This window comes from Pecten maximus, chromosome 9 (assembly GCF_902652985.1).
Source record: "Pecten maximus chromosome 9, xPecMax1.1, whole genome shotgun sequence".
NCBI classification, from domain to species: domain Eukaryota; kingdom Metazoa; phylum Mollusca; class Bivalvia; order Pectinida; family Pectinidae; genus Pecten; species Pecten maximus.
The window spans coordinates 6,025,353-6,038,866 of NC_047023.1; the positions used below are offsets into that span (position 1 = coordinate 6,025,353).

At 36.2% G+C, this 13,514-nt stretch overlaps 1 protein-coding gene across 1 annotated transcript in view; it reads right to left on the bottom strand.

Moving 5' to 3' along the window:
* The window catches only part of LOC117334487 (zwei Ig domain protein zig-8-like), a 78,558-nt gene that overhangs the window by 19,993 nt on the left and 45,051 nt on the right, over positions 1-13,514 (bottom strand). The window contains exons 2-3 of the mRNA XM_033894143.1: positions 10,081-10,170; positions 441-574 (exon numbers count right to left, since the gene is read on the bottom strand). Coding sequence (XP_033750034.1) covers positions 441-574; positions 10,081-10,170 — 224 coding nt within the window. The remainder of the gene's footprint in view (positions 1-440; positions 575-10,080; positions 10,171-13,514) is intronic.

Consider the following 13,514-nt stretch of genomic DNA (forward strand, 5'->3'; position numbering starts at 1 on the left):
ATATTTGTGTGTATCCAAAATGGTATCCAAAATTAAAAATGATTAAACAGATATTAACTATCTTCATTTGATTCAATAAGATTATGCGCAACTTCAGGTGGTTACGATTGGAGTTATTTAAGTTGTTATATGCATACATATAAAACACTAAGATACCTAAAACTGAAATCACTATGTAGCTCCTATTCATGTCCCTTTATGTTTAACGTTGGTTGTTTACTTAACACGATTATAGTGTATGCTGTTGTTGTTTATTTAACACGAATATAGTGTATACAGTTGTTGTTTATTTAACACGATTATAGTGTATACATTCGCTGGGATTTGCAATTGATAGCTGACGACATGGTTCCTTAAGAATTTGTCTTTGTGGGCTACGATCATTACAATTGCATGTAGTGTATATTGGTATTGGAATATTGGTAATGGAGATTGCTTACCGTTTTTGTGCCGAGATTCTGGACTGTGCAGTGTAGGATAGCTAGGTTACCCCTTTTCACTGTATAGTTTTTCTTTGTGGCAAGAATTTCAGGGGTTCGGGTGGCATAACCACGATCTGTAAAATACCGGTGACCTGTAACAAAAAGACCATAATTTTCAGACTGATATCGCACTGACCACAGCCATGTATTCAAATGGACACAATCTTTGACAACAGCTGTGTTTATTGACACGACCACTGCTATAATAATTTGATACTATTATTGGTATTTTCATCGTTGATATAGAATTTGATCTTCCTATCAAATGCGGCACGTGTCTATTTCACAGATATCATATTCCAGAAAATGACTAGAACTATTAAGATCATTATCAGAGAAATCTGCTTCTAAAAGCACCATCATTAAAGGAGCATAATCTAGAGACAGCCAAACAATGGCAGAAACGTAAAGCATTACTTGGTGGTGTTTATGTACATATTTCATCCACGTCAGATTAAGTCAGTGTATGTGGCGTCTGTTTCGTTTTACCAGCAGATACAATGTTAATGGTGTTATAAAAGCAACAAAGAATGCCGGTATTATAATAAAAACATAACTAATACTCAAAATCTGTAATTCAGGGCAAAATACAAACAAAATCATAGTGTGTATGAAGACTCCTAAAATGATACAAGAAGAATAAAATAAGATGTTCTAGAAGAGTAAGTGTCGTCTGCGTCATCGACGACACTCCTCATACGAATTAGCTTACTTTGAGATTTTGATCGAGTATTATTGCAGGTCTGTCCTAAGCTCATAATTTGCTAGTACACTTTTAAAAGTAACAATATGCTGTATATCCATGACATCTAACGTGTGTGACGCCTTTATGTCTGTTTTACGCGATTTGACAGTTAATAGTTGCCACGACAAAATGTTATAAGGTATCCCCGAAGCCTGATGAACATTGATCATATACCTGGCATGCCATTTGAACATTTGTTACAACATTGTAGACGCCCATAATATACCTCGCAGTATTATGTAGTAACGTGCCTAGGTTGTCGCCATGACGTCATTATATTTTTATCAGCACGTGCTATCTGTCATAGCCTAAGGCTGATGGATTATCACATCCCAGTTGGTGACAGAAAAATCACACCCCAGTGGGTGACAGAGAAATCACACCCTAGTGGGTGACAGAGAAATCACACCTAGGGGGGTGACAGAAAAATCACACCCTAGTTGGTGACAGAAGAATCCCGGAAATGTAAAATGAGAGACAAATCTGTGAATGACGAAGAATTATCTCTAACATTTTGAGATAGCGGACGGTTTCATTAGTAAACAGGCAGGCAGTAAAATACTTTATTTTTCTTTTCTTTTTTTTAAATCTGTTCTTTTTTTCAAATTTAATGCAAAAACCGTAAACGTATTACGGTGAGGGTGAACGAGAAACCAGGAGCATTCCTCCCAATAATGGGCGTCTTCGATATTAGCTTTCTGATCTAGAAACCATAACTCTATCATATATATGGTTATATATGAAAAGAAATTATACATGATTATCATAATTCTTTTTGACAAGCAAATAAAAACCAAGATAATCCATCAAGTGTACAAAGGCCCTGTACATAAACATTACGTTTATGCGAGGACTTGTTTTCGCATGTTGTTCTTAAAATTTCAGGAAATTCATCGACATGGCTTGATTCTGTAATAGTAAACCAGTAAACCAGTATTGGACAAAACATGCTTGCGATTTGTCGTCAGAATAGTATAGCATATTTATATGTTTCTTTCGCAATTAGAATATTCTTCGGAATTTAGATATATTATTTGATGACACAAGTACTAACATCAATAAAATCTGGTCCAGAGGAATGATTTGCTAGATTGTGCTGTTAAAACGCTTCCCGAAACACATATAAAATTTCAAGTCGGGATAAAAAGCATCCAAGGACACCCAATATGGCTTTTTGCTCAGCAAAACAATACACAATTTTCAAGTTCACGCAGTGAATTATAATATGCAGCTTAATCAACATCAAGTATGTTTAAACCTATTGAAGATAGATTTAAACATCGGTGCATATTCCATGAGGATAAATAAATAGCCAATGATCGCGATAAGTCACCTCGCTTGACGACTTAAATAACCACTATAAGACCCAGTGAAGAGTGGCCGTCATCTTTTTGTACGAGACTAAATGTCGACTGACTCTGTCTCTAGGGTATCTGTACTATTCGAGCTATGTTGATCTCCTATCACTGTCGTGTCTATAAATGGCGCTGATGGTATTTGCTACTGGCACTAAGCCTGGTGCCTATTTGTTAAGAATGAAATAAAAAGTAAATATTGAAATGTGTTGTTTTCTTGAAGCACCAGAATGTTTCACTTCAATTAGTTTCATAATATTATAGACTCGATGTTTTAAGTGATTTTGGAGAAAACCACCAACTCATTTATAGTGGTTTTTACAGTGTATATCTCAACAACTGATTATTGTCTATTGTAGAATAAAACGATTTTCGCATGGCCGCATATACTATGTCAATATCGGTGAAGATCAGGATATGTAATTGGTCTAACCTCTAACTTCCGGTGACTACGTTTTCGCTGTGGGAGAGATCAGATATGAGGCTGTTTGACAGCCAACATATTATGGAGACTCAAACGTGAAACAAAGGGCGGCATTTGACTCATAGCCCAACGATTCACAAAGTACTGCGTATTTACACAAAATCAATATATAATATGGTAAGTGTCGGCTACCTTGCAATTTGTATGTTGCTTTTAAGGTTACGGAAATTTTCTACTGAACAACGAAAGGTACATATATGTCTTCCACATCTGATTTATTTCATTCTTTAAAATTATGTTCTCTTATTAATGGCAATTTTCTACATACAGTGCATATTGCGAAACCGCAATTAACTTGATCAGCGGTTCGGACGAAAATAATATATCAGAAAATCAACATACAAACAACATTTCTTCACATATTCCAGAACAATTAGACACGCGCACTATATATATCACGTATCCGGTTAGCAGAAGGATTATCGGACAATCGGTCGTGTAATACTGCCAAACAGAAGCCCGATCCGTCAACGTTCCACACATCACGACCGGCTGTCTACTGATAACACAGGTGATATCGATGTATTCTCCTCATGCGTGCACATTCGTTATTGCGTTACAGTTGTTTTCTACATAAAGCTGTATTGCATTGTCCTTCAAAACAGGTATGATCTGTAATAAACACATGTCTATAGGATCATTGAACGACAAAACAGGGTAACGAGAGCTTGTACCTTTTGTACCATTGATAAATATAACTTGTTTACAACCGATAGCATGCTTTTGATATGTAATCTTTATAAACAATATTTTCTTGTTAGGTGATAATCTTATAGCTTATTCATCAATTATTAAATTCTCTTCGAACCCAAATGTTTCTTTAATCAATCCTTTGACAAAATCCATTATCAATATAATTGATCGAAATAATAAAATGTCAATAGGCCGTTGGGAATCATTTCAGTTAAATGATGTTTTATCTAAGCCTGATGTTGTCAAGTAGGCACATGACATAACGTTTCACGATATTAAATAAACGTATCCATCAACACATCTACACGACATTGAAACTCAAATTCAAATCGTGACGTTCACTGTCTAACAATATTACTGTTTCAAATGGTTGGTATTAACATCGCGAGAGAGCCATGCGTAGAGCAGGAAATATTTATCGGACCTTCTGCTTTTGCATCTGTAGGCAATATCATTTGACATTGAACGTAGTATTATTGTTACGCCCCTTCTTTCTGAGACCCCGATGGCCGAGTGGTTAAGGTGTCCCGACACTTTATCACTAGCCCTCCACCTCTGGGTTGCGAGTTCGAAACCTACGTGGGACAGTTGTCAGGTACTGACTGTAGTCCGGTGGTTTTTCTCCGGGTACTCCGGCTTTCCTCCACCTCCAAAACCTGGCACGTCCTTAAATGACCCTGGCTGTTAATAGGACGTTAAACAAAAACAAACCAAACCAAATCTTTCTGTTGCACTAAATACAAGCGACGAAGATGGTAATGCTGACACGCCCTCATTAGCAAATGAAATGCATGTGCTATGTACTAGTGTGCTTGCGTCCAGCTAGGACATAATTTCATATCTTGATATAACTGTGAAGCAACGCTGTCCTTCAACAATGTCACAATAGAAAAATACATTAACTCAAAATGCCGAACAAATACACTGTTTTACTTATATTGGTTAATCATTATTAGCAACATAGATGATGATAATGACGCCTTAATTACACAGCTTAATACGTAAATCACCTTTTTATACTACATATATCATTTTTAGCATAATGGATTTAAGTATTGTACGAAACGTAATTAATCAGGGAGTACACAAACAATGAATATCTGACTGAATAACGTTTCGTGGGTAAAATATGCTATACTGTTATAGCCAAGGGGCGTGTAGAACGTTCTTAAATTACCAGTGATTGACCATAGGACACTACGGGAGATGACTTGGTAGGCAGAGGACTGTCTGGTGTGTGCCATACTTGTCCGACTAAATCTTGTTATGACCACTTACTGTCCGCCGTATATCTACAGTTATAATGATAACACATGGGGAAGGCATCTAGACAGACACCTTTTGACACCTGGTCTCCGCAGTCCGCTGTCGCTTTGACAGTAATCATCCGCCATATCGATGATTCAATGGGGCTTTTACCTTTTTATATTGTAAATGGTCCAGTTTACTGACATACGTGTAAACTCACACTCGATTTCTAACTTTACAAAATTAACAACTGTCTTTTTAATCTATCATATATTGTGTTTATTTTTAAATAATCTTTTCATATTCTTAATGCATCAAATTATGTTAAAGATCTAATTTCCTCAGAAAAAAATGGCATAACACCTTGGGAAAACAAATAATTCAAATGTATGTTTTCCATTATTGACGACTTTCAGCAAAACTCTACTACAGCTGGTTTCTGATAAAACGTGAGAATTTTATCTTGACGAAAAATTAAAAAAAAAAAAATATTTTGAACATGGCAAATTCTTGTATAATATCACTAAGTATTGTGAAGCAACGTTTCTGTTAACGAGTTGATAATGACGCATCCCACGCAAACCAAACAAACTGAGAAAAAGACCATCAATCTTTGTTTCTGTCGACACTAGGGTTTATAAAAGTAAGGACTAGAGAAGACTCGTTAGAAACATGACACCGCCTATTTTTTTTTTTTTTTTTTTAAGGCACGAATACATAAAACATACTGAACAAGTTTTGCAATATATCAGCCAGGGTGATAACTACCGACTGTCAACAATCAAATCTGCAACGAGGAGTTAAAATAGCTCGAAAGACAAACATAATATACTGCGTAGGATACATGTATCTACTTAAAAATAGCCGTTCGAGTAACACCAGAAACAATCGAACTATAAGCAAAGGTTTCAATTATTAAGCAGTAATCTACAACACCAACCACGTCTATGGAACCGAGATTAAGTCTTAGCAGTCAACAAAACAATGCAGGTACAATATATCACAGAAACTGAACCTGGTAAGCTACATACCATTACGAGACATACACGCATCATCAACGTCCATTTGTGAAATTTCACCTCTGATCCAAAGGACAAAAACGCATGTACATGTAACCTGTGTATACTACCAAACCAATAGTATTGAAGCCGTCTGTTTGTTCTGGCTAATTAATTTGAAATTAAAGGTCATTGGTTTGATAGCATGATTTTCCATGTGTGCATTGTTGTACTTCACTCGAAAACCATCGGATGAAATAAACAGGTAACCCAACTGCATTGCACATACCAGTAAGCTGCTTCATTTAAATCTAATTTAAACCGTATTCCTTTAACATAGCTTTCGTTTTCACATTTACACATCTAAATACACTATCAGCCGTGATCATATGGTCACGTAGTTACCTGTTAACGTCCTAATGCATTATCAATGCTGAGTATATATTAGTATGTTTTGCGATGTCAATATTGATAAACCTCCCTATCGATTACATTTACAACAAATCGCATCTTCAACTCTCCTATACATGTTCGTTTGTCTGTCAAAAAAAATCATTACTAAAGCGTAAGAGTATTTGCGCGAAATAAAAATGGTTAAACGTTTATTGCCACGTGAAAACACGGTGTCATGCCCAGGTTGTTTAAAAATGTGATTATGCTTAACGACAATTTTGAAATTCCGATAAAATCATATCTGGTAGAACTAGATTGACAGATTTTCAAAAGACTTAATAGCATTCCTCAGTCTCTTCCTACCTGTCCGTTTCAAGGAATATACACACACTAAAGGACCTGAAGATCAGTAGACGCTAGCTTTATATATATAGCTAGTAAGTCATATTTGCAAGGATGCATTATTCTTAGCCCTTATCGGTCTACTCTTATTTTCCATTTTCACATTAAGTTCTATTATATATGCAGTTGTAACATCAATGACAAAGTCGTAGATTTTTGTACTAATATTTAAAGGACAATGAAGCAGGACCGAAAAGACATGTAGAATGTCCGCACGGGTATTATTGATACATGAGTATATATATATAAAACAAAAACAAAAAAAAACTACGAAATCCGTGATTGTATATCACATCAGCTTGTGGCTACGGAATCGGAAATCAGTAATGACTGATACTCTTCCGGGACCAGAAATGGAGAAGGTTTGTCGAGTATAGACTATGTCCAGGATTCTACAGATAGATGGCTACATCGTGACAATGGTCCATTCGTTTGGATCGGAAAGCTCCGCTGTTATGTAAATTTACGTTTAATCCCCCCAAGGCTGGCATTGTCATGACAAACAGAGCTGTAGTATATATGTTTCCGTTAACCAACGGCACAAATGTCAGGAGGACAATTATGGCGAGTCTGTCGGATGATCGGAAGGATCTGTAGTCATTAAATTACTGATCGGGGCGACAGGAGATGGGCATGGGCAGATATTACAGTCACCCTAGTGTAAAATTATTAATGCAGAACCATATTTATACATTTTTGTCCGAAATTGATTTTCATATTGTCAATATGATTTGACTGCAAGTGACAGTTATGTGTAGAAATATATTGTGGAGACTGATATTTTACAGATGCCAAGACTCAACCATGTCCGGTGTTTTGATACTGTTTTTAAAATAAATGGAATCTTCAACGTTTTGATGCGGCGTTTTCATTTCTTCGAATCACCTGCGACCTCATTGAGATTGAATCAATTATATTTGAGAATCATATTCAAATCACCATGAAACTTAAGCCCTGATACGGAAGGTTTCAAAACATTAACTAAAACATCTGTTCAGTGATAACGTTTACCTTCAAAGTGTGTGGGCGATATATAGAGTGAAACATTACAATTGAAGCAACAAGCGAGCTTGAAATATACAGGATGTAATTTGATACGGCACTTCGGTCGTTTTCATTTTGTTGGCATTGCTGAATGATGACATGCTGACAAAGTATATCAGGTACTTTGATGTATTGCTGTATGAATTGTTCATAATATGCGTCGGTGTAACGATAAAACTAGATACTAATGAGGCCATCTTGTATTGTCCTTTCTCTCCTATCATTAATACGTACAGTAACATAACATATACCATTGACTATTGCATACATTTAAAGTTGTATGAACTATGATATAGCTCTTACTTGCCGTAGTCTTCTGACTTATCATATACAGTTTTATGCACAAAATGCCGCAGTGAATAAGAACGAAATAAACGGACGTAAGTATATGTGTTGACATTTAGACTTCATTTGCATGCACAGAGCCCCATGCGTTTGTATATTCCTAAGGTGATGTGTTTCTAGAATTATTTCTAGAGTTAGAGTTAAAATAATATTAATTATCGGAACAAAATTAAATTGCCTTTGTTTGTCATGAAGCAGTTTGCAGCCACCTTTCCTTATTACCTCGTGAAACCATACATATTGATTTTGCTATGCATGAGCTATGTTTTAATATAACTGTACATGTTTTTATGATGAACACCCCTAGGTTCAAACGAGTACTTTCTGACCATAGAAATTAGCTATTTCATCATTATCATCTTGGAAATTACATTTCCTTGTAAAAAAAACGTGCCTTTAATAAAACGTTCTGGTCTGAAGAGCTGTTGTGGTGTCAATTGCACAGTCAATGTAATAGCATTTATAAAACACTAATATCTACAGTATTACTTCTCTCTTTAATACTAACAATGAACTCATCATACTGCTAGCATATTTCCAGACACTTTGTGTTATCTCTAATTCTGCTGCCGCCATTTGGAAATTGAAATACAATCTAAGTTTAATTTGAATCTTGAAAATATTTATTTTGTTTACGTTACCTATTCAAAGAAGCCAATTGTACATCTACATCACCATAAACGGGAACCGTCTTTTTGGCAACATTGTGTTAAGGTCATGTTAAGACGCTACTCATAACGTTATGAGTAGCGTAGCTGGCGTTAGGCACAGTAGTATGATACCATGTCACGCTATTTCAACAATAGGCTCACCACAGGTGTCCAGGGAAACGAAACAGAATAAAAAACAAGATAATTAAAATATATAGGTCAAACTTGTTACAACGGGGCACGGCATCAAAGTAGCTGATTAAGTGTTCAACAGATATGAACAGCATGTTAGTGTAGGGTCGAACAGTAGTCAGCCTATCTCTTCTGCCAATAACAAAAATTCACAAAACCGTCAAACTTTCTGAAGCAACTGCGATCTCAAGCGGATATTCCTCTGGGATAAAAAGGATAAATGGATGGATGTACAGAACTATATGTGACTGTTATTCTGTTCGTGTATAAGCGAACATGGCATGGAAGTATATCCTCATTTTAATAGGATTGTCATTTACAACGAAAATTGCATCACACATATGGAGAAATCATTATTATCTTTACAAAATATTGATTTTCGCGTGTTAATTCACGAGGGAGCTCATTCACGATTTCAAAACTTTTGTGGTTATTAATTTAAGGGAATTATCAATATAATCAGGAACTCTCCAGTAAGCAACATGTACAAATGTACATACTACGCGTTTCTGTGTTATGTAACACAAATAATGTGTAGTTGATTGTGATTACAGACGGTTAGAGTTACTGTAAAGTACAATATTTGCTCGCGATGTAAATAGCGATTGGACCCGATTATTGTTCGACATTGTATTTGCTGGCGTTAGGCACATATTTACAATCATGTGTGCCCAGACCATCATAGTCTACTGTTATAATCGTTATGTTCGAACGATCGATTAGGAAATATCTGTGAATCAGGCGTGGATTTTAAATAACCAGAAAGTTTGTTCTGCCTTTCTGATACAATATCGACAGAAGTATTCCGTGGTATAGTACAATACGTTCTGCTGCTCAGTATACATTGAATGCCTCGTTATCTGGCGATCGTTACACTCTCTTTTCCTAGAAAACATTTGAGAAGATTTTCTATATGCTGTCTGGGTTGTTCTAACGGACTGTATGTCATTGTGTCTGGGCCATGTAGACTGTCTGTAATTGCTGTGTTAAAGTTGTGGGTTACCACTGGTAACAATGGCACTTTTATAATATTTTTGACACAATCCTACCTTTATCATTTTGATGCATCCGCTGGAAAGACGATGGAAGTTCAGATTTCAAACTTGATCTGGTTGGCTTCAATGCCTTGGAATAGTCGGCTGAAAAAAAAAGAAAAATGGAGATGAAAAATCAAAATTACCGAATAAGAAAATAATAATAATAATACATGAATGAATTATAAGGCTGGTGTAATAGGTTGAAACATTTTGAATTTTACTAATGTTTTTAAATTGGAAGACATCCTGATTTCTTACCATAAAGACACCTGGCTGTAAGTGTTTCTTTTAATCACGTATATTGTTTCATTATTTTAACCTTGGCATAAACGACAAAAAATGTTGATCTAGTTTCTTATATCTGGCTATAAATATTTGATCAATGTTAAACAATGCATATTTTTACCATAATATGATTTGTGTAAGCCTGGATCATGTTCAGAGACTGAAGCTTGTTTGTTGCAAAAAGATGACTCGCAAATTAAAGACAACAAAAATTATATTGTTGTTAAAAGGTCATTTATTGAATGACTGATGAACTCTTGCGAGTCCACAATATATCATTAATCAACTAGAAAACATTACGTGTGAGAAGGATATTGGTGTCATGATCGACGAAGATCTGAACTTTAAAAAACACATACAATTAAGTGTCAACAAAGCAAATAGCATAGTTGGATTGATACGGAGATCATTTGTGTATTTAGATGAATCAATGTTTACATTACTATTTAAAGCACTAGTAAGGCCCCATCTTGAATATGCTGCGAGCGTCTGGAACCCTTTCAGAATTAACGATATTGATATGATTGAAAATGTGCAGAGGAGGGCAACTAAACTCATCCCAGGACTTAAAATGCTATCGTATTCGGAACGTTTGGAAAGATTAAATCTTCCAACACTTTCACATCGGAGAACTAGAGGAGATGTCATCAATGTTTTTTAAAATAATGAACAATATATATGATAGTCGAGTAACGAAAAACTTTTTCCAAATGAACAATAACAACAGAACTAAGGGTCACTCCCAGAAAATTTTCAAAAAACGATGTCGACGGGATGCAAGGAAACACTTCTTTAGCTATCGAATTTTTGATCTCTGGAACAGTCTTCCCCAACATGTCATAAATGCAGAAACTGTTTATCAGTTTGAAATCCTGTTGGACAATTATTGGAAAAATAACCGGTTTATATATAATGAACAAAAATCTCCAAATGCTACATGTACATTGCACCGGACTGATATTATTTAATTATTATTTCTTTGTAATTTACTGGATATGGATATAGAGGCTTTCAGCCTGCGTCCATAAAAACAGAGTGTATTTACTGAATATAATGATGTAGCAACAAAGATGGGGTACAAATGATAAGCAGGTCTGGCTCTAGAATAAACATAAAGGGTGGGATAAAAAGGGGTGGGTTTTATAAACACAAATGTCCACAGCATATGAATGGCTGAAAAACACGTGGAGACGCACGGAATTATATGACTAATGTAAGATGGCGATACATGGCCAGAATTTCCGCTGGGCAGTGAGCAACGCGGATTGGTCCACAGAATACACGTCCTATATGATTGGTCAGTTGGGGCTAACACGGCAAGGGTCATGCTGACCCCCATGCACTGATCACGCGTGATGACTCCCTAAGGGATAAGGCATGCATGTCCAAAACACGTGATAGCCAAAGTAGCCACAGCTGGTCAGTAACTGGGAGATGACCAGGGACTGAAAATAATAACCTCTAATCACATAATCTAGAGCCAGCCTCATATTAATTAACCATGCATATAGATACACACAATAGTATCAGAACAATTAAAATGTTAAAAGTAAAAAAGGGGAAAAACCCATCTTACACAAATGTATTTATTTCCATGAAATAAATTATATTTATAGCGCTTCCTGTAATCTAGAGAATAATTGGTGGGCGACGTCTGTAGCAAAAGACTGGAATTCTCATTTCAGTACATTAAATGTAAATAGCCATCATGCTACGCGTTACAAACAATACCCGAACATTCTCTGGTGGACACCAGGCACAATATACAAATCAGCGTAACACGAGCCAGTAATGTTCGAGCCTGTTCGTTTTTTCCGCTTTATGTCGACTACTACTATAATGGTTTCAATTACATTTCCAATGTACCTATTCCTTACTAACGGTACGTACCATATATACAGACTGTTTCCGCGACTCTCACTGAATCACCCATTTCTATTTACCTATGACCGTCGGTAACATTGAATAAACTTAATGATACAGAATAGGTTTTAACAGATAAAATCGTATCTGTCATATCTCCATTCAATCAAAGCTTATTGATGAACAATAATTCCTTATAAAAATAACCTCTTATCTCAAAAAGGTCACTTCATTAGAAATGTGATCCCATGACATAGCGATATGTACTAAACCCGTCAGCGACTTTGACGTCGAGAAATTCCGCTCGAAATAAGCCTGAAGCAACCAATAGTAACACACCATCCAGTTGTTTACATCGACCAAGAACACATAGCGATGGAACTGTTAACAACACCTCACACAAGAACACAGCGACGGAACTGTTAACAACACCTCACACAAGAACACATAGCGATGGAACTGTTAACAACACCTCACACAAGAACACATAGCGATGGAACTGTAAACAACACCTCACACAAGAACACATAGCGATGGAACTGTAAACAACACCTCACACAAGAACACATAGCGACGGAACTGTTAACAACACCTCACACAAGAACACATAGCGACGGAACTGTTAACAACACCTCACACAAGAACACATAGCGATGGAACTGTTAACAACACCTCACACAAGAACACATAGCGACGGAACTGTTAACAACACCTCACACAAGAACACATAGCGACGGAACTGCTAACAACACCTCACACAAGAACACATAGCGATGGAACTGTTAACAACACCTCACACAAGAACACATAGCGATGGAACTGTTAACAACACCTCACACAAGAACACATAGCGATGGAACTGTTAACAACATCTCGACCAAGAACACATAGCGATGGAACTGTTAACGAACACCTCACACAAGAAAAATATCATGCAAGAAAAAATAAGTGGTAAATGTAAGCAATGTAAAATTGTCGTTGAACGACAAACCTTTACAACAGAACCTTTTTTTTTGTATGAATAAATATACGCACAGAAACCAGATAAATGTATATGTGAAACGGCGTGCAATCTTTATATCCAGTCGCTACTGATGAGTTTGGTTAATTTGGAAACAAAATTGGTTTCTTTGTGCGGCTCGGGCTCGTGACCTTTTGTCTACCTCGTGTATAACGAGGGAAGCAAATGAAAAAAAAGTGTCGAAATAATCAGGAAAGTTCTAGTCTTTAACCAATCACGGTTGTCCGTGAAAATCACTTCTAGGTCACATACCTATATTATCTACAATATTACGTCT